Source organism: Cynocephalus volans, chromosome 2 (genome assembly GCF_027409185.1).
Source record: "Cynocephalus volans isolate mCynVol1 chromosome 2, mCynVol1.pri, whole genome shotgun sequence".
NCBI lineage: Eukaryota > Metazoa > Chordata > Mammalia > Dermoptera > Cynocephalidae > Cynocephalus > Cynocephalus volans.
In genome coordinates, this window is record NC_084461.1 from 167,596,755 (window position 1) to 167,624,659 (window position 27,905).

At 51.3% G+C, this 27,905-nt stretch overlaps 1 protein-coding gene across 1 annotated transcript in view; it reads left to right on the plus strand.

The window, feature by feature from the left end:
- Nucleotides 1-3,793: 3,793 nt before the first annotated feature.
- SCARA5 (scavenger receptor class A member 5) overlaps nt 3,794-27,905 on the plus strand; it is a 106,552-nt gene continuing 82,440 nt past the window's right edge. The window contains exons 1-2 of the mRNA XM_063087085.1: nt 3,794-3,915; nt 7,984-8,101. Of these exons, the coding sequence (XP_062943155.1) occupies nt 3,865-3,915; nt 7,984-8,101 (169 nt within the window). The 5' untranslated portion in view covers nt 3,794-3,864. The remainder of the gene's footprint in view (nt 3,916-7,983; nt 8,102-27,905) is intronic.

A 27,905-nucleotide genomic window follows, 5' to 3' on the forward strand; every position in this document is an offset into this window, starting at 1 on the left:
GTTCAGACTCTCAGATGGAAACCGAGGATGATAATAACTCCCTCCCCTTCCCGCCGAGAGAGTATGGTTGGGACGACCAAATGAAATAACTCAGAGAAAGGCAGGGAGCACTCGAGCGCATCTATGGTGCTCTGGTGTGCGTCACCTGCTTCCGCAGGCTGCATTGGTATCAGGATTGCTGGGGTCACTGAGGAGAGTTCTCGACTATTCACAAGCTCAGTCCCTCCATTTTAAATACTCAGGCTTGGTTGCCTGTGTTTTCACAGACCCAGCTCCTCCACAAGTCTGCTCAGCTGTCCGTTGATGCAGCCACCGTTTCTTGACACCTTCTGAAGGGAAATTGCTATGACACGTGCTGTCTGTGATTGGACGGAAGCAAACCGGTTTGGGCCTGTTCTGATTGGAGGTGTCAAGAAAGGATCATCTGAGCTAAGAGCTGCCCCGAGGACCCTCACTCACTAGAAAACCTGTGCTCCAAGTCATCCCTACACTTCACTGTCGAATGTCCCCTTGCCTGGGTTGGCAGCTTTACTCACAATAGACAAAGATCAGAAATAAGTCACCCTCAACAGGAGAATGGATCACAAATGTGGTACCTGTATATGGGTAACGGAGTACTCCTCAACAGAAAGAAAAACGAAGAGTGAACCACCGCTGCATGAACAGTACAGACGAATCTTACCCTTACGAGGAGCGACTGTCGGGCTGGATCTCAGACCCCTCTGCCCCGTCCTGTGCAGGTCATGAGTCTGGTAAGTGAAAGAAAATCCGAGCAGCCACCGGCAAAGTGCACATGCTTTATTCCAGACGTGAGCTCTGCCGCCGGTGGTTCAGAGCCACTGCCTTCCACAGTGAAAGTCCCCAACAGTGGCACTGAGCCAAGGGGCACACGGGCACGCACGTGCACTGACACTACTCTTATATCACTTGTTTACAACACATGTGCTGAATCATACCCTGCTGGATGTGAGGCGAGAGGGCCTGACCATACCGACTCCATTTTCTTCACAGTGACGTAATCAGAGACAAAGGAGAAAAGTCCCCTTGCCTGACAATTTTGTAGTTTAACCATTTTACGCCTACTCGAGGGTCACGTACAGAACACTAGACCCCCTCCATGTCTGTGTCATCAATTATCAGTGGTGGAGGCGAGGCCCAGCCAACTGCATGGGCTGCACGTGGGTCTCCCGTCCCTCCACTTCACTCCTGTCCTCTCCTCCTCTCCTGGGAAAGACACACCAGTGTAGGCGTGTTAAAAAACGGTCTTCGGTTGATATTCATCGCAGCCTTATTTCAACTTACTTTTTGGCCCAATGATCCTCAAACTGTCTTCCTGCACCCTTTATAAGATTTTAAACAGCACATGATATGAAGTTGTCATTTAAGATGTAATTTTCAGCATGTTGCACATGTGTGCATTTTTAAACAAGACTGTCAAATTGTCCTTTTAAAAGTATTTAATGAAAAATAAACTCCATAGCAATTTGATACTAACCATCATCTGCTTAAAAAAAACATATGAATATTCTTATTTAACAGTTAGGAATTTTACTTTTTCCCCTATGATCTTATTTTTATTCCTCTTACCCCACAGAATTTTGCCTTAATGTAAAATTTGTTTACACTTGATAGATCACAGTAAAATATTTTATGCAACAAAATTATGTACATAAATTAAAATTAAAGTTTTATTTCTTGTGATAAAAAAAACCCCAAAAGGTCTTTGTTTTAGGTAAAGTAGAATATCACCAGGGTCTCATTAACTGTCTGTCTGTTTGTGCTGCAATAACAGAATATCTGGGTAATTTATAAACAACAGAAATTTATTTCTCACAGTTCCGGAGGCTGGGAAGCCCAAGATCAAGGTACTGGCATCTAGTGATGGCTTTCCTACTGCGTCCTCACACGGCAGGAGGTAAAAGGCAAAAGAGAGAACAAACACTGAGTCCTCACAGAGCAGGAGAGAGACCCACTCCTGCAAGCCCATTTCATAGCAGCACCCACCCACGCATGAGGGTGGAGTCCTCTGATGTCCTGAGCATTCCGCATCAGGCCCCACCTCTCAACACTGTTGCATTGGGGATTAAGTTTCCAACACACGAATTTTGGGGGGCACATTTAGACCATAGCACTAACCCACCACATTTCTTGCCAATATGCGTACCTCTGCAATGAAGATCTCTGGACATTACATTTCTTAACACATTTCTGGCCATTTTTAAGATTACTTTCCTACGATGATCACATTTCTTGGTGAATTAACAGGTGACAAAACATTCCTTTTCATGAGAGGCGGTATAGGGCAGTGATTAAAGACGCAGACTCTAGGGTCAAATTGCTTAGGGTTGAATCCTATCTTTGCCACTTATAGGCTGTGTGACCCTGGACAAGTGATCTCCCTGTCTCTGCAGAATGGGCGTAATCGCAGTACCTACTTTGCAGGATTGTTGTATAGGTTAAACGAATTAATACAGGAAGAGCACGTGGAACTGCCCCGCACATGGTATGTACTATAAAGTGTTTCTTCTTCTTCTTCACCTCCGTCTCCTCCCCCTCATTATTACTATCATCATCATCATCATCATCATATACTGACTGTTTTTCCTCTCTGCACTGGAGCTGCCTCCCAGGGACCATCAGGCAGGAGGGACAGTCATTAACATTGACTAAGACATTTCTGACTCAGTGGTAGGTTTGCTGCCTCACTGCAGAGAGAGCTGAACCTTGACAAACAATTCTCATGTGCAAAGTCTGACCCTCAGGTATTGCGACTGAACTTGTAGCCAGCAAACGGAAATGTATTCACAAACGTCACCTTCAGAGCACCGTCCTCTGGAGGCCGTCCATGTATGCGGGCTGTGCCACCACGGCTCAAACTATTTTAGGGGTTTCCCCAATGACTTTGCCCTCTACCACCTCAATCTGACTTTAGTTGCTTTCTTAATGCTTGGTTAGATCTCCTTTTTTGAATGTACTTGGTCATGCTTAGGTTTGCAGTCGTGTGAGCCTGGGCTCCCCACCCATTCTGGTTGCAATCCGCTTACAGACAGCTAGTCTTACTCAGTTCTCTATCTCCTGGCCTTGTGTAGCACGAATGTTCCATAAACACTGGTTTTCTTGCTGAGTCGTGTTGAGCCTGACTTCGGGAAGTTCCTTTGGAGCCCCCAGTGTGGCCAATCTGTGTCCTCTGGGGGTGGATGTGACTCCAGGAAAATACACAAAGTAATTCTAAGCCAAGTTTGGTGAATTAATTGAGCGATGCCAATTTTGTCCTCTAAATAAATTTACAAGACTGGTCTTGCTTGGCTCCTAAGCCGGGTCTAGCTGCCATTCCCCCAGAAGCGTTCCAGAAAGTATTTTGAGCAGGGCCTTTAGAACCGGTAGAGTCGCAAGGCCAAGGCTGACTGCGTGCTCTGGGAGGGTCGGGCGTTCCCGTGTGGGGCTGTACTGCCGAGATTGGCCACAAGAGGGGGGCCGTGCTCCAGGCCCCACCGGGGGAACCTCGCAACTGCTCCGCGAACTTTTCATAAAGACTGGCCCCCGGAGCCGGAGCCGCTGCAGTTCACAGCTCAGCCAGCACCTAGCAGAGCCACCGCCGCCTCTGCAGAACATCTCCTGATCGAGAGGCGCCACGACAGGGACCCCCTGGCGCAGACCCCTCTCAGCTACAAAGTTGAATCTTGCCCCCTGATCTGGTCCTCCGGCAGAAGTGACCCCTGTGGTCCTGCCCTGAGACAAGTCACTGGGCATCCCTGAAGCCTCTTTCTATGACTCTGTCTGGATTTGGCTGGCTGTGGGGACAAGCTCTGAGGGGCTGCTGGGGTCTCGGTACAGCTGCAGCCAACTTTCTGGCCACCATGACGAATGCTGAGAACTGAGGGGACGGGCTCTACGGCCTCAGCCAGGGGCTCTCAGGTGAGTCTTGGTACTAACTCTGTCCTAGCACCTACCTGGGCATGGTGTCCCAAAGGCAGCCAGAAGAGACCGGGATGAGCCGGATGGAGTCTCCAGGATGGAGAGCCTGGAGGTGCCTGCTCTAGGTGGGATAGCCCCGTGGCCTGAGCCTGCAGCATCTGCTGTGGGTGCCAGAGGGCAGCTCTTGCCTGGCTCATGTCACTGCTCAGGAGCTCACTCAGGCAGCAGGTGGTACAGGTGACAGCCCTTGTCCAGGTGCAGCATGTGTGCATGTGCCCGGTGCTGGGACTTGTGAGGGAGAGGTCGTTTACAAAACCTCTGCACCTCTCCAGCTGTGTGTTATGGTATAGGTTAGCACCGTTAGAGGGAGCAATTAAAACCTACTTAGTGATTCTCTCTCTAGAGAGGGACACAGTGGATCGTGGTGATTTTTACTTTGTTGTGATGAGCTTAAGACTAGACAATCCAAAGAAGAGCTGTGAGCCCTGCAGAGTTAGCTGCTGGAACCCAGAGAAACTGTCTTGGGAGCTCCCCAGCAGGAAGAACTGATAGAGTCCCCCTGATGCCCAGAGGGGGACTTGGAGAGCCAAGGTCCAGAGTTCAGTCCTGGACTGCACTCATGGTTGCCTTTTGCAAAGGGAACTCCCAACATCCTTGTTTCTGGGGCTTGCTCGACAGGAGGGAGGCCTGAGGAACCCAGAGATCCCCCCAATCCTCACCTGGCTGTGTGGCAGGGTCAGAAGAGGCTGGAGGTGTGGGTTTTCATCACTGCTACCAGCTCCTGTGTGACCTTGTTTGTAAAGCCCTCCCAAGTGTGTTGTCTTGAGTGAGGCTCACAGCCACCCCGACGGGCTGGCAGATACTGACCTTCCTACGTTAGAGGGGCTGCACCTGAGGCTGAGTGGGGTCAGCCGGTTTGGCCAAGTTCCCTACATAATATATACGAAGGGGAGCCAGGATAGGAGCCCTTGTCCTCTGAGTTCCCCCCTCCCCACATTCCTGCAGGGAGCCTCCTGGGGTGGGGTGCAGGGGACAGTTACATGGCTGCGGGCCTTTTCGGCTCTTAAGTGCAGAAGCTGGAAGTAAATTCCTGGCTCTAAACTGCCCTTCTAAGTGCCTTGGGTGAAAGTGCCAGAGAGTGAATGACAACAGCCCTAAGAGGTCAGGAGGGTGTACTGTCCCTGCTTAGAGGACGGCCCTGTTTTTGACTTGAAATGCTGAAGTCCAGGCTCCTTGGGCTTGATTCCCAGGACACTGTGACTTCCAGTCCCTGCCCACGCCTCCTGGCCCTGTCCCCTCCCTTCAGAGCCTCTCCTCAGCCCCAGGGTCTCCATCTGCTGGGCTAGTCCTCAGAGGTGTGACCTTCTTCACTGCCTGGTCTGGGACCCCGAAGGTGGTGACTGAAAGCGGCTGACATGTGCTTCCTGGATGGAGCAACCCTGTGGCCGAGCCAGTGGCCCCGGGTGGTTTGGCTCTTGCCTCTTTGGCCTTGCTTGGCTTATCTTTAAAATGAGAATGATGGAATGATGACACCATCTGCCCACCCCCTCCTAGTGCTCCCGGGAGGAGCTCTCAGGGAGACCCTGGGTGCACATGTCTGTGTTCTGTGGTGAGTGTGCACATAGACTTGGCCCAAAGGTGAAAAGACCCATGGTCTGAGGGTCCAAAGACCAGCCCCCATTTCTCAAGAAAGAAAAACAACCCCAAATAACACCTGGGCAGACAGAATGTGCTCAGGTTTCCTTTGCAAGTGGCAAATGTTAGCAGAGCCGCCTGCTTGAGCATTTCCACACTCACATCTGGCCCGCTCACCAGCCCCTCTCCCCAACAGGCTCCCCCGGCTCCTGCTCCGGCCAGCTGAGAGGAGGGGATGTGGGAGGGGCCGCCCTGCAGATGCATTCCAAATAACAAGCCGCACATTCCAGCTCGGACCAGGAGCTGAGCCCACGAGGAGGAAGGTGGGAATGATGATGGGGCCTGCACCTCCACTGAGCAGGGATAGCGCCCATCCAGCTCTGGCTCTGTGTGACCTCCAGGCAGCAGAGCTGTGGCCTGTGGCAGAGAGAGAGAGAGAGAGAGACACTGGCCTCCTGCCACACAGCTCCTTGGGAGTGAGGCCAGGGGAGGGGTGCTGCCCCAGAGCTGTGCACTGACGGAGCCGCCCAACGCCCCACCTAGAGGCCCTCACTGGGTGGAGGACTTGGACAGGGGGCCGGCACTAAGAGACTAGTAAACTGGACACCACCACAGCCAGCGCAGAGAAGCTGGGGTGGGAGGTGCCTGAAGCAGGGAAGAGAGATCCTGGTGTAGCTGTAGACACCCCCCTCTTCTGCCCCTCTCACAGCTGGAAGAAAGGCCTGTAGAGACTGGGAGCACCATGATCAAGTGCGTGCGTGAGTGCATGCGTGTGCATGCATGTGCGTGCACCCACGTGTGGGGGTGTGGGGTCTCATTACTTTCAGAGGTAACAGCAGAAGCCCCCATCCTTCCTGGGTCATTGGAGGGTCATTGGGAGGAAGGACAGTTGTCCAGCAACTGGCCGGTTCTAGCCTGTTCCCAGTCCTAAAGCCAGAGGTCTCTGGAGACCAAGTTCAAGTCATGAAAATGAGATTCACGATGTGCTCTGCCTGGCAGAGCCTCCGTCCTTCGTTACCCCTATTTATGAAGCAGTGACATCGCCTCCCAGCCATGCCACCTGGGAAGAGGAACCAACTCATCCCTTCGATCAGCAGTGTTGTCCCCCCACCGCCACCCGCCAGACACTGTGTCATCTCCTCCCAGGCCCTGGACCCCTGCCTGTCTCCTCTGAGCTTCTGGGTTGAGTTTGCTCCATACAGGACCTGGGACCCATGCTCCTAGGGGGGCTCTTATCTTCTAAAGAATTCATTTGTTAAAAATGGATTTTTAAATTAAATATTCAGATAGCTAAAGAGCATCAGAAATTAAAGTCAAGATAGACTGATGGCTAGAACCGAGTTGAAACTAGAGAGTCATTTGTGTGGCTCTCCAGGCAGCTCGGCTGGTTAGAGCGTGGGGCTGGCAACACCAAGGTCCAGGGTCCCATCTCTGTACTGGCCAGCTGCCACCAAAAAAAAGATCAGTTGGAGAATAATTTGTAAAGTCACTGAGCATATAGGTGAAAAAAAGAATATCCAGAATTTTATGTCAATAGTTTTTAGTTTGGCTTAAAAATTGATTTTTTGGGGGCCAGCCCGTGGCTCACTTGGGAGAGTGTGGTGCTGATAACACCAAGGCCACGGGTTGGATCCCTGTATAGGGATGGCTGGTTAGCTCACTTGGGAGAGTGTTGTCCTGACAACACCAAGTCAAGTGTTAAGATCCCCTTACTGGTCATCTTAAAAAAAAAAATTCTTTTCATTACACAAAGGATGCAAACGCATCACGGAAAATCCACAAGTGAAAAGAAATACAAAATCCCCACAATCCCTTCCAGCCAGAGTCCTGTAGTCCATGTCTCACTGAACGATCCGCAAGATCTCGAGTACAGCCCTCCCCGTCCACCCATCATTCCCACACACATTGCACGTGTATAGACCACAAAACGGGACGGTGGTGTTACACACTATTGTGCAAACAGGCCTGCTTCAATTGAGGTAGCTAAGGATTTCCCCGGGTCAATGGATCCATTCCTGGTACACTGTGGGGTAGACCCAGAGGCCTAGTGAGTCAGGCTCAGAAGACCATCTAGATGTGTGGCCCTGCCCAGGGCTCCAGAGGGCCCAGAAACTGCTGCCTGGTCACCCTTTGGGTCAGCAGGATAGGCCTCTCCAGGCCCCCAGCTCAGGGCTCCAGCCCCACCTACAGATCCTGCAATCATGAAGGTCCAAAGGGTCTTGGTCTTTCCAAGCCCTGAGCATGGGGGCGGGGGTGGAGGGATCAGGATCTCAAGGACCTGGTGGCTGCACCTGGCTCCTGGTGATGAGGAGGGTCCAGTGCTGGGGCTCAGGGTCACGGAGGCAGGCCCTTGTCCTCTCCATCCATTTCCGTTTCCACCTATCGTTGACCTTCCGCCTCCCTCCCCCTGCCCCTCTCCTCTTGCTACTGCAGGACGCAATGGAGAACAAAGCCGTGTACCTGCACACCGTGAGTGACCGGGACTCCGGCTCCCTCTTTGAGGAGCCCTTCGACGGCAGGAGCCTGTCCAAGCTGAACCTGTGTGAGGATGGTGAGTGCTTCTGGCTCAGTCTTGGGTGCAAGATCTGCTCTGGGGGTAGCCTGCCCGCCACCCAACCTGGGCATTGCCATCGGGTGCTGGTGACCTCCCTGACTAAAACTGCATATGTCGAACTTCTTGCTTTGAAAGGTCTCTTTCCATGTGTTTTCTCCTTCATTCATCTCAACAAACCTGTGCGAACAGCAATGAGAGTGCCCATTTCACAGATGGGCTCATCGTGGCCAAGTAAAGCATTAAGGATCACACAGCTCATCAGTCACAGAGGGGTCCCAGCACCGAGTCTTCTGACTCCCAGGACAGTCCTTTTGCCTCTGAGACAGAGGCTGGGGTCGGGCAAGGGTGTCTGAACCCTCCGCCCAGACGCTCCTGGTGGAGGAGAGGAGCCTTTGATCCACTTCCTGAAGCATTTGTGAGGAGACAGCATACTTCCCCGAGGTGCTCACCTCCTCCTGGTGTGAGGCCCCCAGTCATGCCACAGGAAGGGTCCCTGACCCAGTGACCCAGAAGGCACGGGGTCTAGGGGCCTGGTTATTTGCTAAAACTCTGGAGATCCAGCTAATGCAGCTTCTTGTAAAGGGGCCTGAAGTTCGTTTCCAGCAGCCTGGTTCCCGTGCACCCAGCACAGAACCAGGCACTTCGTAGGTGCTTAATAAGTGCTCCCCACACGAACGAACACATTCCTTATTGCGGCACATGTAGGAGAGTAAAGCATCGTCCCCTCTTCAGAGAGGAGAAGCTTGAAGCTTATAGTAGAGCCTTGCGGAGACTGCTGGCCAGCTAGAGCCTTTAGTCACGTGTTTTCTCCAGCAGCTTATTTTATTTTGCTCCTTTCTGCCAACTGTTTCTTGAAATGATGCAAGAGAAGTGACTCCCCCTCGTACTCCCACACTGTCTCTCCTCCCATGGGTGCTGAGTGCAGGAGGAAGCAGGTAGCTCAGGGAGGCAGGGAGTGGGGACAGTCTCAGCAGGCAGAGGAGACAAGGTTTGGGCTTCTGACCGGTACACCTGCTCACCCCGCCCTGGTGAACTGTCTGCTGTGACAGCTCTTCCCCCAGATTCCAGCCAACAAATATATTTTGAAGACCTACAGTGAGTCAAGGTATGCGTGAGGTGCCAGGCAGGCTCCAAAGAGAAATTAGACCGGTCCTTCCCCTCCAGAAGCTTATGATTCCTGTAGAAGGGGCTGGCAAGGTACAGTCCCCCCAAATATAAAATAGGACAAAACAGGTGTGAATAGTGAAGTCAGCAGGGAGGTGGCTTTTGGGAAAAGGCCTCCAGGACTGAAAAAGATTTTAGAAGAGAAAAGGTAGGGAAAGGCTCTCCCAGCTGAGTTACACTGAGCTGGACGGGTGTTTCTGTTAGGTCCCCGCACTGGGGGGAGAGAAAGGCCAGGGGTGCTGCCCCACTCAGCGCTGCCTGTCAGCTCATCAGCAAAGGTGAAGGTGACTTCCGTATCATGGACCCAGCTCTGTCCTCACTGGGCCGTCAGAAAAGAGGCCTGGCTTGGCAAAACAAAAACAAACATTGGGGTACAGCACAATGGAGGTCATTGGAGGAGACATCAAGGCCATCCCGGGGTACCAGGGGGCCACAGGGTAAGCGGTGTCACTGGGACCATCATACCCTCTTCCCCTCACCTCATTTTTACTCTCCCTTTTTCTGAACCCCAGATGAAAAAATCTCCAAGTCGGGATATGACACTGCCCTGTGCCAAACCCAGGCCCTGATGGTGAGGCCCAGGAGGCCCCGCATCTCTTCCCCGCTCCTCTTTTCCTTTCTTCCACAGTCCTGTTCCTTTCCCACTCACTGTGTAATTCTCTCATATAGCGTGTTTATTGTTCGCTGTCTGTTCCCCTCGGCAAGAACATAGGCTGGACAAGGGCAGGCATCTCTGTTTTGTTTAATGATGTCTCCCAAGTGCGGCACGTAGTAGGTGCTCAGCAAGTATTTGTTGAATGAATGAATGAACTAATGATTGAGTGCATAATTGAAGGAAGATAAGGAGGTAGGGGAGCCCAGCACCAGGAACCCTTTAGTGAATTAGACGGTGAGGTGAAGTGTCAGGCCTGGGAGCAGCCCGAGTCCCTTGCTGGATTTCCTCCTTGAGGGGAGGGCCAGAGGGAGGCAGAGGGGACAGCACCTCCTCTCACACCAGGCTGGCTGGGGGATGCTGGGATCAGGGAAGCAAAGTCACAAAGCGCAGCCACATACTAAAGTGTGACTCAGACTTTAATGCAGGTTAGAGGTCACTGTCCACCTCATGCAGGTTCCAGCCTCTGTCTTATTCCCCTGCCCCGTCTGTACCTTCGTGCCCTCCTTCTGGGGTGGCCCCAGCCTCCCCACCCGCCCCATCTTCTCCACCTGTCAGCACCCCAATCCCCAGCTCCATCGCTCTGCCCTGCAGGCGTGTCCTTGCACTGGGCCTCAGAGTCCTCGTCTGTCTGTGTTCCTGCAGGGCTGGGGCGAGCCCGGCCGTCTGCTGGGTAGTGTGGTCTCCATCCTCACCAGGAGGTCAGATCCTCGAGGGCGGGAGGTGTTTGGCTCATCTCTGAATTCTCTCGGGGTCTTTTACGTGGCAGGTGCTCAGGAACCTTTGTGGAGTCAGTAGGTGAGGGTTCCTGCCAGGGAAGGAGATGCGGAGGCATGGGCTGATGGTGCTGACTCCCCTCACCTCTGGATTCAGAACCCCAAATAGAGGAGGAGCCAGGTGGGATGAAAATACAGACTCCACCTTACGCCTGCTGCAGCGCCGCAGGCATGTGGCTTGGCCCTGTAGCTCCTCCAGCCAGCAGGAGCGCCCATGCCACCTTCCCTGCCCACCCATCAGGGACCGGGGCAGGGTGGACAGGCTCCTGGGAGGCTGAAGTGCTGCGCATTCCTGTGTTACAGGCTTGGGCGGACACTGCAGAGAGGGAAGGACGTTCCCTGCACAACCAGAGCTTGGGCAGGAAAAGCAAGACAGGAGGTCCCCGGGGTGCAGCCCCCCAGTGCGGGCTGGGCAGGGCTCACTGTGGGGGACCCTTCCCCAGAAGAGTGACTTGCTGCCTTTTCTCTTTCCTTCTCCCCTCCCCTCCTGCTGTGGTCTGAATAGTTGTCCCCTCCAAAGCTCAAGGTGAAGCTTTTTTCCCATTATGGTATTTGAAAGGTAGGGTCTTTAAGAGGCGATTGGATCACGAGGGCCCTGCCCTTGTGGCTGGATTAATCCATGCACGGGTGAACAGGTTAATGGATGAACGCGTTGTCATGAGAGTAGAGCGAGGCTTTTGTAAGGAGAGGAGGAGGCACATGAGGACGCCCAGACCTCGCCCATGTGATGCCCTGTGCCCTGTGTCTCGGGACCCTGCAGAGAGTCCCCACCAGGAAGAAGGCCCTCACCAGATGTGCCACCTCGACCTTAGATTTCCCAGCCTCCAAAACCATGAGAGAGAAATTTCTTTTCTCTGTAAATTACTAGTTTCAGGTACTCTAAGAAAACAGACTGAAACACCTCCTCTCCCCCGCCCCCTCCCCTCCACCCTGGCCTTTATTTCTTTCCTCTTTCACTTACCAGGTGAGAAGGGGAGGGGAGGGACTGCCAGCTCCATTGTGTCACATCCCATCTCCTCCAAGGCCCCCACAACCCCTGCTGCATGGTGCCTGCAGGACATCCCCAGCTCTGCACCCCTTGGCTGGGCCACCTCTTAGGAACTTGCCTCTTCCCTGTATCTCAGTCACCAGCATCCTCTGGGGATGCTGTGGATAGGAGGGCCGCAGGGCAGGGTGGGGACCGTCCTCCTCACCTGGCAGAAGGGTCCGCCTGTGGGGCTGGAACTGCTTGGAAGGGCCAGTCCCGGGATGTCACCGTCTCTAACGGTGATGCTCACTCACACCTCCCTCTGAGCAGCAGCCCGCACCCCTCCCCGCCTGCCCCGCAGCCTCTATTTTGTGGTGGTGCAGCTGCAGCCTCTCTGGTCTGGCGCCAGGAGGCAGGAGGCGAGGCCCGGGAGTGGGTGGTGCTGGCTGCCTCCTCTGCAGCGCTTTCCGAGGGCCAGAGAGAGGTGTGAGCGTCAGAAAAATATTGCAGTCGTGCTCGCCCCGGCTCAGCCCCACTGTGGCGTCATCTGTGGCCGCAAATGGGAAGGTCGCGGAGGTAATGAGTTACACATGCTCCAGGCCGCCTGCAGCCGGGCTGCTTGCTTGGAGAGGGCCCGGGCTCCCCCTCTCCATCCTGTGTGCCTTCCCCATAAAAAATTAAATTACATTCCTTGGGGAACCCCCACAGCTACCTTCCCACCCACCACATCTTTCTGGTGCATTTGGCATGGCCGAAGGCTGCTGGGTGGCTACCCAGGATGGGAGTGGGTTTTCTGGGAGGGTCACTGCCCTTTACAGGTTGGAGATCAGGCACTGCAGCAGGGGAAGGGTAGGGGTGACCACTCATTCAGAGCTGTGGCACATCCGGGGCTGTCCCTGGAAGCAGGAAGCACAGCACTGTTGGAGAAGCCTGGCTGTGGGGCAGCTGGTGGCCAGGTGGGCTCCCGGTCTCGCTGGCCGCATGGGCCGTCCCTCCCGAGACGGAGCCTGGACTGCAGTCGCCAGGGCTCGGCTCCCTGGACCACACGCTTGCGGCTGTGTGACCTTGGGCATGTGACCTCAAGCTGGGTGCAGGGGGCTGCTGGTTGCCCCTCTATTCCCACCTATAGCCGTTCTTCCCTCTGCCTCACTGGAGCCCAGCAGGAGACAGGTGGAGGGAGGGCGGCTGGAGCACTTATCCCCAGCCCCTGCCCTACGGGGTCACCTCGGCTGGTCGTGTCCCTCCACCAGAGGTCACAGCTCCTGGCAAGCTGCCCTTGCACATGGGCTTTCTCCTCCCAGGTTGTAGTAAGTGCTCCCCACCCCTGACCATTTGGGCCCAAAGGTGGTTACAGCCCAGGGACGCTGCTCCCATCCTTGTGGGCGTTCACACCCTGGCACGCCTTTGCATACATCCCCTTTTCTAAACCCCGTGAAGTTTCTGAATCTGAGTGGGCATCTGTTTCCATCAGGGCCCCACTACTCCCCAGTGTCCTCATCTTTAATAATGTCACCAACCTCACATGTGCTGTGGGAGCGTAAGTACTATAACCTGTGTGAAGCACCTCGCACGCAGTGGCCCTCCATCCACACTTCCTTCTCCTCCTGCCCTTTGGAGAGTCCCCTGCAAAACTTGGTGGAGTGGGGGAAAGTGGCACCCACACCACCTCTCAGGGACCCCAGGCCTGGGGCGTGTTCTGAGGCTGGTCCTTACCTTCTGCTCGGGAAAGCTGAGTTTTGGTTAGTGGGCTTCTCATGAGGCTTAGATACTCAACAACATCGAGCAAGTTCTTTTAGACCTATTTCCCAAATACTAGAATCTGCGAGAAATATCCTGGTTCCCGGGGGCTCCTAGCTCTGTGGGGTGTGACAGCCTATCCTTCTCCCACCCTGCTCAGAGGCACTTTGCCCCCAGGGGTCTTCCTGAGGTTTGCATTTCATTGTCCCTCGTGGAGGCTGGGGTGTTGTGGAGGTGTCAGGAAAGAGGTGGAGGAACCCAGATCCAGCAGGGGCTCTTCCCATGCAGAGAAGCCCCACCCTCTGCCTCCGCCCAAACCTCTAGCCACTGAGCTGTGCCATCTGTACGTGGCATTACTCCAGGAGTGAGCAGGGAGGATGGCCTGGGGGGATGTCACCTGCTTGTCCTGCCAGCTCAGTATACTCTGGAGTGTGTGGGACTTGGAGGAGATCCATGGTGAGGGCAGGGCCCTGGGTGGGTAGATGGACTTCAGGAGGCTCCCTGAGCAGAGGCATGCTGAAGTGGGAGTGGTTATTCGTCATTGTACGATCCACTTCTCCACCCGAAGGCCTTGCTCTCACTCGTGCCCTTGATCACTCATTCATTCATTCATTCATTCATTCTTTCACTTCTTCATCTTCATCTTTCAACAAGGTGTTTCCACGGGGCCTACAGCTGCTCTGTGCTGGCCGTGTGTGACGAGGGGTAGCAGGAGCCATGGGATAAGGCCCCTGTATCAGTCTGTTTCTGTTGCTTATAACAAAATACCTGGAACTGGGTAATTTGTAAGAAAACAAAATCTACTGCTTATAGTTTCAAGGCTAGGAAGTCTACAGTTCAGAGAACACATCCAGTGAGGGTCTTCTGTGGTGGTGGATTTACAGCAATGCAAGGGTCTCACATGGCAAAAAATGGTGGAGCAGAGAGAGAGACTCACCTCTCATGTGCTCCCCTTTACAAGCCCTCAGAACCACGCCCCTGACCACCATTATTAATCCATTCACTACTGCACGGTCCTACAATCTAATCACCTCTTCAAGGCTCCACCTTTCAACTACCATAATAGAATTTCCAGCCCTCAACAGTTACAGTGGGAATTAAACTTCTAATATATGAACTTTGGGGACATAATTCAATCAATTCACAGCATCCCCTGACTGCTGTCATTTCACCATCGCTCTGGCTGGTCTGTCCCCTCTCTCTCCTCCCTCCCTCCCTGGTGCAGACCAGCATGAGGTCAGCTCACATGCAAAACTTACCCAAAGGAGATCCAGGGAAGGAAATTCAGGGTGTGGGCCACGTAGTGTGTGCAGACCCCTCAGATCCCCACTCACCTCAGTCACCTGAGCCCAAACTTAAAGTTCTGAACGGTCTCACTGCCTCCACTGTGGGGATGGCATTGGCTGATTGTAAAGAGCACAGGCTCTGGAGCCCATAGTGAAACCCTGACCAGGCTCTTAGCCTCAGCATCCCCTCCTGTGTAAAGTGGGAGACTCACAGCACCGGCTCGAGGTTTACTGCAAGGGCTACGTGAGCTGGTCCCCGTCAGGCCTTCCAGCCTGGTACATGTGGAGCACACCGTGAATGCTAGGTCCCACGACTGACGAGTACTGTGGCGTGCCTTCTGTCTCTCTCCTTGTGCTCTGGGCCCTGCCACGGGGCTCTAGTCCCTTGCACAGTCTGTTATTGGTCTTCAGAACAGTGAGCTTCATACCCACCTTGTTCCCAGGTCTGCTGGGTGCTGACTCGCATTTCCCATAATGAACAGCATGCATTATGTCCCCCGAGTCTAGAAGCCCTGACTTCTCTCTGTCTCTTCCCCAGGCCTTGGCCTGCTCTCCCCAGCCCACCAATCCCCTCAGTGGCAGTTCTGTTGCAGCTGTGTGTGTCTCAGTCCCCCTCTGACTGAAAGCTCTATGACGGTCAGCACTGTCTGCCTTGGGTTCACCCTAATGTCTGGACACCTAGCACTGTGTCCAGCATATCACAGGCACCTCTGCTTGTTGAATGAATGAGCACATTCAACAAACCCATAAGGGCCAGGATGGAGGAAGACTGAGAGGAGTGAGTTTAAGACAGATAAAAGAAGCTGTGACTTCATTCATCCAACAGACTATGGGGCTTTAGGGCGCTTCCTGCCCTTAAGGGGCTTAAAGTCCCCAGTGATACAGACATGTAAATAGAGCCTGATTGTAACTTATCAATGCTCTAATGGAAGCACACACCGAGTACAATTGGAGGGAGAATGGGAGCCCTAAGTCTGCCTGGGATGGAAGGAAGACCTCCTGCGGAGACACAAAGCCCACACTCTTATTTATGCTGAAACTAAAGCCAAATCGCGGAGGGCCTCCCACTCCATCCACAGGAACCTGGGTCTCTGGAGGCAGTGGGAGCCTGCAAAGGGATTCAGAGCAGAGAAAGGATGGGTTCGGAGTGTTCTGGAATGATGGCTCCAGCTGCAGCAGGACATTAGGCTCTCCAGTGGGAAGGTCACTGGTGACCTCTGCAGAGCCCCTTCAGTGGAGTGGATGGAGAAGAAGCCAGATTGCAATGGATTAAATCTGACTTGAAAGGATCCAATGCAGACTCTCCTTTCAAGGTGCCTGGCTGTGAAGCTGCAAAAAGAATTGAGGGGGTGGGAGAAGGGGTGTAGGGTCGGGTCCAGCTAGGATAACCCAAGACGAGCAGGGGTGATGGCAACGGAGGAGATGAGAGGTGAACCACCCCTGGATGTGGACTCGTGCCCTGGAGCTGACAGAGCCGGGCGACGGATCGGTGGGCCATGAGGAAAGGAGGAGAGTCCCGCTGGTTGTGAGATGGTTGTGAGGGGAACAGGCGTGGGTGGGCGCAGGAAGGAGAACAGGGTTCCCAGGAACGGGAAAGGGTGTGTCAGAGCAGAGGCTGGGGGAACAAGGGATCCCACGGGTGACAGGTGAGGGCGGGGAAGTCCAGGCCACAGTGGGAAGATGTGGGAAGTTGGGGAGAGGGATGGGGTCAAAGGAGGATAAACAAGGCTGTTTGGGGATGTTAGTGGGTGATGGAGGGGTCCTCGCAACCCTGGGGTTTCTGTGGGTGCTGTGGATGGCATGTTTGTGTCCCCACAATACATATGTTGAGATCTGACCCCAGTGTGATGGTACTGGGAGGTGGGGCTTCTGGGAGCTCATGAGGGTGGAGCCTCATGAATGGAGTCAGTGGCCTTATCCATGAGACCCCCGAGAGCCCCTCACTCTCCTTCCACCATGGAAGGACACCGTGAGAAAACAGTGTCTGTGAACCAGGAGACAGGCCCTCACCAGATCCTGAATCTGCCGGTGCCTTGATCTTGGACTCCCGGCCTCCAGAACTGTGAGGACTAAGTCTGTTGTTTGTAGGCCGCTCAGTCCATGGCACTTTGTCACAGCAGCCTGAACTAAGACAGTGGGGCTGTTCTAAGCTGGGACTGAGGACTCAGTGATCCTGCCAGTTGACCTCAGGACAGAAACTGATGGCGAGGCAGTGAGGTTTTCGGGGAGTGGTCTTCCAGGAGCATCCGGAGTCCTAGGACACCCCACCCTCATCCTGCCACAGTGGTGTGTGGGCCTGGAGAGGGGTGGCCTTGTCCTGGAGCACAAGGAAACTAGAGTTCATTTGGCTCTTGTGGAGGTGAGGAGGGCAGGGGACAGGGGAGGCTGGGGAGGACTGGGGGAGGGTGGGGGAGGGGAGGGGTCCATTAGGAGGGAGGATAATACACTATCTCCCCCCACTGAGCACGAGGCACAGGCGGGCGCTGTGCTCTGGGCTTCCATAGATGGTCCCCATTGGGCCTCGGTACCTATTATCCCTCCCAGTTTGTGATGAGAAGTTGAAGTCTTCGGAAAAGGAAATTGCCCAAGGTCACCTGGCTTGTCAGAGGTGGGGCCTGGTCCTCGATCTCGCCAGCCTTGGTCATAGCTCAGCTTCCTCCAGTGCCAGGCCCGGAGCTGTGCACAGTGGAAGAGCCCGGCCGGGGCAGGGGCCGTGGGAGCTGGGAGGACACTCGGTGGTGGCCAGAGAGCAGCTTCCTGGCATTGCAGGTTTCGGAGGTGGAGCTGTTCTGGGTCATGATGAGACTAGGGCGGGACCGTGGGAATAAAGGGCTACATGCAGGGGAAAGATGGAACAAATTACCTTAAGAAGTGCTGCTGGCAGGAAACATATAAATTCAAGTGGGTTTGGACATCAGCACGGTGACAGGGTCTTAGATGGCTTCTGAGGGAAGCTTGGGACACTAACTGGCGTCCGGTCCAAGAAATGACCTGAGCTCTCTGGCTTGGAAGCTCACATCTGAAGAGCACAATTCAGCCATAAAGAGGGGGCCCAGCCCACCCTGCAGATGCGGTCACTGGTTAATGTTGCAGCCCAGCCACAGAGCTGCCTGAACCGTGATGGCCCCAGCCCTCTGCACCGTGTCCTGCAGCCGTCACCCCTGCTGTCCCCAAGATGGTCACAGTGGGGGAGCTCGCCAGGGCCTCATCTGTACAGAGTGTGTTAGGAGAGGAGGCTGCAGGGAGGGGCCGGCTTCTGACACCTCGGCGGTTAGTGTTTATCATCCAAGGTCACCCTGGTGGCAATCAGATGTGGGGCGAGGGTCGATTGAAGAGGACTGGTGAGGGTATGGCCACTGAGGACAAGCTTCCCTGATGTAGTCTAGACTTCCTGGTGTGCAGGAACTGTAGTCACTTACGCCCACTCTCCTGCACATTAGTAGAGGGCTATTCACTCTCAGATGTGTCTCTGCTTGAAGGGGACATCGCAATTGCCCATGAGTAAAAGTGAGCTTGACTCTGTCCCCTTGCCTAGCAAGCGTCATCCTGGCACTATGGCTCCCCAGTCCCGTCTGGATTTCAGTATACTCTGCCAAATGTAGGAATACCGTGTCTTTCCTCTAAAGTTATGACCGCTCCCCAACCTGGACCTAAGGGTGTCTGTTAACATGTAAATGTAATGTCTATTTCCAGGGTGTCCAGGGGGAGTGGGATTGTCTGAACATGTGGACTTGTATCGGGGATCCCCTAAGAGGGTCGACAGAGTGAAGGCAGGAGAGGCATCGTCTTGGCAGTTGTGGGTGTGGGAAGAGTCTGCGACCTCATGGAAGCCCAGGAGGTCTCTGGTGGCCTTGGCTGGTCGAGTGTGCCCTTTCCCCACCCTCCCATGACTGTCTCTCCAAGTAAAGGAGTTATGTTTTGTGATCAAGAATATAAAAAATGGTTGTTCTTGCTATTTCTAGATAAGTTTTAAAGCTCCAAAGTCTTACTTGTAGCAAGTGTAGTTCATAGATTCCAGGAGATGATGGACTTTTGTGGGGGGTGGGTGGGTGCAAAACTCTGTCACTAAAGGAAACCCAGCATCAGAACAGCCCCTGTATGCAGAGGTAAATTAAGTGGCTCAGAGGAGGGTGCTTGCTGTCTCATGCTCCCTGGCTGCAGTCTCTGTCTTGGGATAACCAGAAGAGAGAAAGTGGACAGCCGTGGGACTCCCTCCTGGGGGTGCCTGAAGCAGCAGTCCTTTCCAGGTTCCCTGGTCATGGGTCTTGGGACTGGTTGTTTTGAAGAGTGGGAACTGCCTGTTTCTTGGCTGCACTAAATGGGCAGCAGAGATAGAGTCTGAGAGTCACCTCTCTTACCCACAATGCCTGCTCAAGAGGAGTTGCTGAGGGAATGAGTGACCTGTCCTTGTTTCATTCCTTCCCAGGACGTCCCCATTACTCACAACATCATCCCTCCTCTCGGCTCACATTTCCTCCTTTCTGCAAGGCTAAGGAATCCCAGCTCTGCCACTTGCTCTGGGCAAGTCACTTAACCTCTCTGAGGTTCAGCTTTACCATCTGCAAAATGGAAGTAGTAACACCCATCGGCACAATTGTGCTCAGGATTAACGTAGCTAAAGGGCTCAGCCAGGAGGCACTTGCTGGAGGTGCCGAAGCTGTTTCAAAATGTAGGTTTTAGTTAAGACTGGCCATTATCACAAAGACAGAAAATAACAAATGCAGACAAGAATGCAGAGAAAGGGGAGCCCTCCTATGCTGTTGGTGGGAATCAGCATGGAGATTTCCTCAGGCAACTACAGATAGAGCTGCCATACGATCCGGCAGTCCCACTGCTGGTATATACCTAAGGGAATGGAAGTCATCGTATTGAAGGGACAACCGCACTCCCATGTTTATTGCAGCTCTGTTTACAACAGCCAAGAGTTGGAACCAACCTAAACGTCCATCAATGGATGACTGGATAAGGAAAATGTGGTATATATACACAGTGGAATACTACTCAGCCATAAAAAGAATGAAATTCTGCCATTCACAGCAATATGAATGAACTTAGAGAAAATTATGTTAAATGAAATAAGCCAGGCACAGAAAGAGAAATTCTGCATGTCTTCACTCTTAAGTGAGAGCTAAAAAAAATAAACTAATAAGTAAAAAAGAAAGAAAGATACAACAGCCACAATAATATGTTGAACTTTCAAAAGGAGAGAACAGAGCTGAGGTTACCAGAGGTGGGAAGGGGGGGGGGTAACAGGAAATTGGTAAAAGTCTTCAAAAGTGATTACATTGTGTAATGTCGAATACACTAATCATCTTGATTTGAGCATGACATATTGCACACAGGGATTGATATTCAATGCTGTACTCCACAGATATGTATAATCAATTATGTTTCAATAAATAAAATAAAATGTAGGTTTTATTATTATTCAGATATAGTGGGGCCAGCAGATCAGGAGATGACTGCCACTTGCAAAGATAGTTTGTCACTCACAGGTCCCAAGAGGAAGGGCATGCCGTGCTGTGGGGGATCACACAGAGAGGCAACAGGGTCGATCAGGAGGCAGAGGGAAGAGAGAAGATCATGGCAGGAGACTTTACTGCAGTTTCTAAGGGGAGAAGTGGGCAAGGCAAGGTGGGCAGGCTAAGGACTGGCTAGTGTGAATAATTTCAGTGGGCTCTGGGGGCTTTGGGGCTGTCCCTGGTTGTCTGGGGTGATTAGGGCTGGTGGATGGTGGCGTGGAGTGTCAGCCCAGTAAAGGATGTGGTGGGGGAATGGCTCTGAATTGGTTGATTTGCATATGGAAGGACTGCTTCTTGGAGAGTTCCTTATTATCTTTAGGGATAGTTCTTTATTATCTCTGTAGAGTCAGCAAGGCCCCAGATGTCAAAGCATCAAATACAGAAACTAGTAAACATGGTCATTACAAAAAGCCTAAACAGGGTACATACAGACAGATGCGATGGCTTGGAGTGCCTGTTAAATTTGTGTTTAGTTTATTAATCCCATTTACTTACAAATAGCCCAGAGATGTTAACTAAGCACCTGCTGTGTACCAGGACCTGTGGGATACAGGGATGAATGAGACATAGCCCCAGGACCCCCTTATTCTTCCTGGGGGATTCTCGGCCTTCTGCTCAGGTCGCAGTGACCTCGAGCCCACCTTGCCTGCCATCCCCTCCCTCCCACCTGAGCCTTTCTCTCTGCTTCCCTCAGCCTCAGCTGCAGAAGAAGATGTGCCCCAGCCTGTGTCCCTTCCTCCTCCCGCCTCCTCCTGCAGAAAGTACAGCACACAAACTCTTGATTGTTTTCAAGATTTTTTATACAGAGTAACTTGAGAAACCAACAGGGGTTGAGAAAAATAACAAACATCATGGGAAAGTGGCAAAATTACAAGGTATCTCGGAAGTTCTAGGAGAAACTGTCCTAGGTTATCATGAAATCTAAATGGAATTAGCTCCGGCTGTCCCTCCCTCCACCCCATCTCCTTTCTTAGACATAGATGTGAAAGGTTCAGACTCATGTGGCCGTGCAGAAGACCAGGGTTGCCTTTTCACTGGAGTGTCTGCCCCGGGGACTCAGGTCTGGGGTCCAGCTGCGCAAGGTGATTGGTGTTCACTACACCCCAGCTGGCTGCTGGGGACCCTCCCAGGCTCAGACGAGACTTGCTTACGGGGTCTGCTGTCACTCCGGATGGGTGGCTCTCCTTGGCAGTGTCCTTTCCTCCTTCTTCCCTTTACTGAGGAAAAGGGAACAGAGGCCACCATCAAAACCAGAAAGGTGCAACAGCTTCAAAGACGGAGGTTATTTGGGGTGGCCTGTGACAATGAACATTGTGCGTGGAGAGTAACCAGTGAGACCGATGTGGTGCATGATAAGAAGTCAGACGGGGTGGGTTTAATGAAGATCCCCGGGTGAGCTGAGCTCTGGGGTCCCTCCCGGCAATAAAACCCTATCCCCACCTGCTGTTTATGAGCTGTGGAACCAAAGAGAACACAAAGAAAATGACGAGTGTTTGTTGTTCATAAAACTCAAGTAGGTGACAATTGAATCATTGTGTCCTGGTTTTCATGTTGTTTAGACCCAGATTCTTTGGAAATAAATAAATGTCCACTTTTATAAGATCCCATTTGTGAGTATTCTTTTTAATTGGAGGGGAAAAAATTCAAACACATAACTCCCCAAATGCTCTAAAATTATAATGAAGAAATTGAGATGTTATTTTTTCAAGGAAAAGACACTGGTGAAGGGGATCACTCAGAATGCTCTTTCAGGGTCTCAGCCAATACGTCACAGAGGCAGGCTTTGAGCCCCTCCCTGCCTGGAGCCCCAAACCTATGCTTTTTTCCCTGTGGGAATGTTGGGAGCACCGACATGCCTCATACAGGGAAACCAGGATCCAGAAGTTCCGAGGCTCCGACTGTGGTGAGACACTGACCTTGGGGGGCCGCTCCTCTACTCATCTTCAGCTCAACTCTCTGAGGCTGAGTGGTTTTTATATAAACTTTCCTGTTTTCTTTAATCCGTGGTGCCAAACACCTCCCTGTCCCCAACATGTAGTATTTTAGCAAAAACTTTTTAGGGTATTCCTCTCATTATTAAAAGGAACTGTTGGGCTGGCTGGTTAGCTCAGTTGGTTGGATCATGGTGTTGTAACACCAAGGTCAAGGGCTCGGATCCCCATACCGGCCAGCTGCCAAAAAATAAATAAAAATAAAAGGAACCTTCACAGTTTTAACCTCTGGGAATAATAAAGTAGCTTGAGAAAACCCTGTTTTGAATATGTCCTATTAAAAAGAAATCAAAGGTTTTTCCTCAATAAATCAATCTGTTGTAATAGTAAGACTTTTCATTTATTATCCAAGAATGTGTCTTCACATTCTCTTTTGTTATAACAAATGCCCTCCTCCAGAACTATGTACCCCCGTGCCAGGGGTCTGTGATTTCACCACTGAATCCGAATGACAATGTCCAGGGGCAGGACTCAGGCCTCAGGATGACTCAGAAGCTCCACATGTGATTTGGACACTCAGCCAGGAGTCAGCTGTCGATTCAGTGCCGATGATTTACTCCCATGGTGTACCTATATGGGCACAAGGTGGCCATGAGAAGTCCTGGATAGGCAAGGAAAACCAAGACTGTGTGTATTTTTTCAGACCAAAATGTTGCTCAAAATTACATTTTTCCAGCCAAGTGGAACTGGTCAATTATTTGCACAAGGCGAATGTGAGAGACAATCTTTGCAGCAAAAATAAGTGGTGTCCATGTGTGTTTGCTGTTCTTTGCTATGCACTGGGCTGGTGACAGGGAGACGTGCCCCACTTCAGAGGACCTTATAGACAGACGGGTGGGGCAGCCGGACATGTAGAGCAAGAATCATACATAATGAGGATAGTGCTAGAGAGGTGCGTGAGGTTCTGACGTGGTTCTTTCAGCGGTACTTAACCATCTTTAACATGCCACCTTCTAGAACATTCTTAATCTTGAATATCTAAAGTTCAGTTTTGCTTCTTTATAAATAAAATTTCCTTGCTGTGCGTTAATTTTCTCCTTGTTATATGTCATTGAACAGCTATTTAATTATGTTTATACTAACGTTCATGTTTCCCAGGATATCACTGTATACAACACAGTACAGTGGTACTCAAGATCATGTTGAGCGACACACAGGTCTAAATGTGTTATTTTAATAGGTAGTTATTTTAATGTGTTATAGGAAGATACTAACTTTCCACTCATGGTGATGACATAAAGTTTTCTTCTTAAATAAATTTTTTTTTTTTAAAATGAGGTGACGTCAGGAAAATAATAGCCCAGGAATACTCAGCCATGGCAGAGTTGTATGCTGATGGGATGCTGAAGATGGGGACCTGTCCCTCTGCTGCTCCCAGCCATCATCAGGGAGCCACATGCTCCACGTGGAGATACACGACATCCCCAACCTAGCAGGCTGGGCTCTTTCTTTGAGTCACTTTGCATTTATCTTTAGTCCCTATTTGCTCATGTGGAACCTGACACTGCCCTCTGCAGACATCTGGAGTCCCCTTCCCTTGGTTCCTGATGTCCTGAGCTGCCACCCTTATTTCTGGAGGCCACCGCAAGATGGAGAAGGCTTGCCCATGATTTTCCTAGAGCTCGGAGAGTGTTTGTTGTCGTTCCCTGCTTTCTGCATTGCTCTGGCCTGCGTGTGCCCACGTCTGCAAACAACAGCTACATTAATAACTAACAGCTTTGTCTGGCACTTCCTTTGGAACTGCTCTCACATGCAGGAGGAAAATTTTCTTCTTAAAATCACAGTTTTCAAGTGCATAGTAGCTGGACACTGGATGGTAACGCTGAAGAGAAAGGGATCGACTTCAGCCCATGAGAAAGGCCAGTCCCGCGAGCCCTGCTGAGCACCTGCCTCCTCCGTGCAGACTGGTGACCGCTCCCGACGCAGTGTGAGTCACCAGCACTGTGGTGCTCTGCTTGGCCACATCTCTTGCTCCCCTTCATCCTTCCTGTGTTGTAGTCCCCTGTTTGCACGTCTTCTCGCCCTCCTAGGGGAGCATCTGCAGGGCAGCGGGTGTATCTGCCACTGTCATTGTGGGTGCCCACCACTTACCAGGCACCGGCCTGGGAAGTGGATGCTGGAAGTGAGCCAGGCTGACAAAGTCTCCCCCTCATGCAGCTTGTCATCCTGTTGTCCCCACGCCCACCATGAGTGTGCTAGTTATCTACTGCCACAGAATGAGCTTCTCCAAGACCTAGCAACAGAAAGCAAACAGAAATTTATTCTTCACGTTGTTTCTAGGAAGTCACAGGTATGCAAGGAAAGCCAAGATTTGGACTTTTTATGGATAAAAATTTTGCTCAAAAATGTTTATATATAAGGTCATCTGGGAGGTGTGAGGAGTGGTTTAGCGGGGTGGCTCTGGCTTGGGGTCTCTGTGAGATTGTGGTCAAGATGTTGGCCCAGCTGCAGGCGTCTGAGGCTTGGCGGGGCTGGGGGTCTGCCTCAGGCCTGCTCCCGCTGTCGGGTGGGGGCTCAGCTCCTGCCACTGGGCCTCTCTGTGGGGTGTCCTGACACGGCAGCTGGCTTCCCCCAAACGAATGTTCCAAGAGGGAGAAAGAGAGGGCAAGAAGGAAGCTGCAGCGTTTTTTGTCTCATGTCAGGGGTGACACATCATCTCTTCTGTCACACAAGTGGATTCTGGTACAATGTGGAAGTGATGCCACATGGCGCGGGGTCATGGGTGTCATCTTGAAGGCTGGCTACCCCAGCAGGGCAATTGGTGTGGGTGTTTGGGAAATGTCTGTTAAAGTCTTCACCTTGGCAGTCCTTAAGTCAAAATCTCCACTTTTGTTTTTAATAGACTTTATATTTTTAGAGCACTTTTAGGTTCACAGCAAAATTAAAAGAAAAGTACGAAGAGTTCCCATACACCCCCAGACCCCTTCCACACAGCCTCCCCCACTATCAACATCCCCCTCCAGAGCGGTGCATTTGGTACAGGGCATGAACCTGCATTGACCCGTCATCACCCACATCCATAGTTCACGTTAGGGTTCACGCTTGGTGTTGGGCTTTCTATGGATTTGGACAGATGTTTGATAACATGTTTTAAAATCATACTCAGGATTTAATCTATAGAGGTATGAGTGGCAAAGAGAGGCCAATGCCATTGAAAGAAGAATTTATTTCTTACATTTTCTGAGATGGGGGACATGCCATGCCACACAGGCCACGGGAGAAGCACCAGGTTTGGTCAGGAGAAGCAGTAGCCAGAGGTTTTCATAGGAAAGGCAAGGCGGGCAGAGTAACCACTGTGGAACTGGCGAGTTTGCGCAATTCTGGTGAGCTCTGGGGTGCAGGCACAGTCTCTAGTTGCCTGTACCTGGCCCTGGAGTGCTTTAAGGCAGAGGACATGTTGGCTTGGTGTGTGAGTGAGATCAGGAGGTGGTTGGGGGCAAAGCCTTGGGTCACTCACTCTGCACTTGAAGGTGAGCTCCAGGCAAGCTGGCTTGCAGGACAGAGGTAAGCAAGACATACAGAATCTAAGGAATGTTGACCTAAAAAAGAAACTGAAGCCAAATATGTTAAGTAGAGCTTAACTGGGAATAGAACATTGCAATGGGAGCACACGTAGTAAACTATGTGTGTATTCAGGGAGGTCAAGGAAGACAAAGGGTTTTATTGTTTGGGAATAATTATCCTCTGCTACAAGGGTCAATGACAAAGGTTACACCAGTCCAAGTCCGGACAGAGAGGTACTGGGCAGATGTCCTTGCAGAAGTATTTTTTGTTAGCTTGTGCCAGGTCATGGCTTTGCAGAGCCCTTCATGAGAGTTCTTGTTATCAGGCTTTTGTGTGTAAGAACCTCCCTGCACGGCCTTCCCTGACCCCGTTTGGCAGAGTTTTCACACAAGCAACTCCATTTTGATTCTGACATCTCTGACAAAAGCTAGCTGGAACACATGAATCCACCATTACAGTGTCACACAGAGTAGTTCACTGCCTTAAACGTCCTCTGTGTTCCACTGTTCATCCCTCCTCCCCCACCCTCAAACCCTCGGCAGCCGCTGGTCTTTACGCTGTCTCCATAGTTCTGCCTTTTCCAGAATGTTGTTGTTTAGTTGTGATCATAACGCACATAGCCTTTTCAGATTGGCTTCTTTTACTTAGTAATATGCATTCAAGGTTCCTACGTGTCTTTTCATGCTAATAGCTCATTTATTTTACTTTTTTCTTTTTTGCCCTGGCTTTGCTGATTGTATCATTTTGGAGTGTTTTTAGTCTTCCACTAACCTTAAATAATTTGAATTTGGTTTACCCAGCCAACATGCAGCAGCCCCTAAAAAAAAAAAAATTCCATAAATGTGTTCTGGATAGCTTTAGGAACTTGTCTTTCTCCTAAAATTTCTTGCCCTTGTAGTCATATTCTCTAAGCATCTTGCCAGACCATTCATGTTCTGCTGGTCTAACCATTTGTAGAAAATTTGAAGCCCTTACTCTGTTCTATTTAAAATAGATTTTGTTCCATATGCAAAGTAATCAAATCTGAAAGAACTAAGCTCTCTCAGAGGAAGGTCTATGTTCTGTGTGTTGGTTGACGAAGGGATCTGTCATGGTAGGTGCTTGCTATTAAATAGAAGCCTCAGAGAGAGGCAAGGGAACTACTCTTTTTTCATGGGAAAAAAATAGAGCGGTGCCATTGCAATGTGATCCACTGCTACAGTGAGCTAGTAACACACATGCAACCTGCAAAGATAAGATTCCAGTTAGCAGTACTGATGGCTATGTGGTTTTCCTCCTCCTGTTCTGCATGAGCCTAAGCAGGAAACAGCTTAGAGTAGGACAGCTGGAATCACCAGCATAAGAATGATAACTAATATTTGTATAATATTTTGTAATGCTGTGCACACTGTTCTGACTCTCAAAGGAGACAGACTTTTCTCTGATAAGTGGCAACCAGATAGCTGGTGGCTCTCACCAGGAAAAAAAGCTGAAATGCTGCCAGAAGCCTATCCATTTAGGAGCAGAACTGGTTGTAGATCTTAGTGTGTGAAAAGGGATGGAAAATCCTAGAAAAGAAGATTTAGGGTGAGTTAGAAAGATGGGCTCTGTTCAAGTCTTAGTGAAAAACCAGGCTAGCCCTTCGAAATTTGCTAATATTTAAGGATTGACAAGAAGGGTCATTGAATTTGTATTTCTTCACAACTCGCTCCACATTGTATCCAGTGTTTTATGGAAATACTAGGTAATAGTTCTGCTTAGCTGTTCTAACAGCAGTATTTTCCATAAAATGGAATAAATCAGTGGGAAACAACATGTCTGGGAGCTGGGGCTGTTTGGATCCTGAGCATCAGTGGTCATCACAGTTTCCCTGATGGTAACAAAGTCTCTGAAGGCCAAGGACATAGTAATGACACTGACAGGTAACACGTAGCCTTGACCTTCCTCCTTGCAAACGGACACCTACTGAGCAATTGCAAACATCACATCATCTTTCAAGACATTTTCTAAATATCGATGATATTTAACTTCTCTTGCCAACCCTTTTCTGGTCCTTCCTCGCGTGCAACATGCTCCTGTTAGTGACACTCTCACATTGGGGGACAGTCCCTTGGAGGGGGCTTTCACCAGCAAGGGGTGAGGAATAAGCGTTACAGAAGCATACATATTTTGAAAAAATGTCCTCCAGCAATTCTTCTGTGCCCTGCTGGGGTCAAGCAGGAA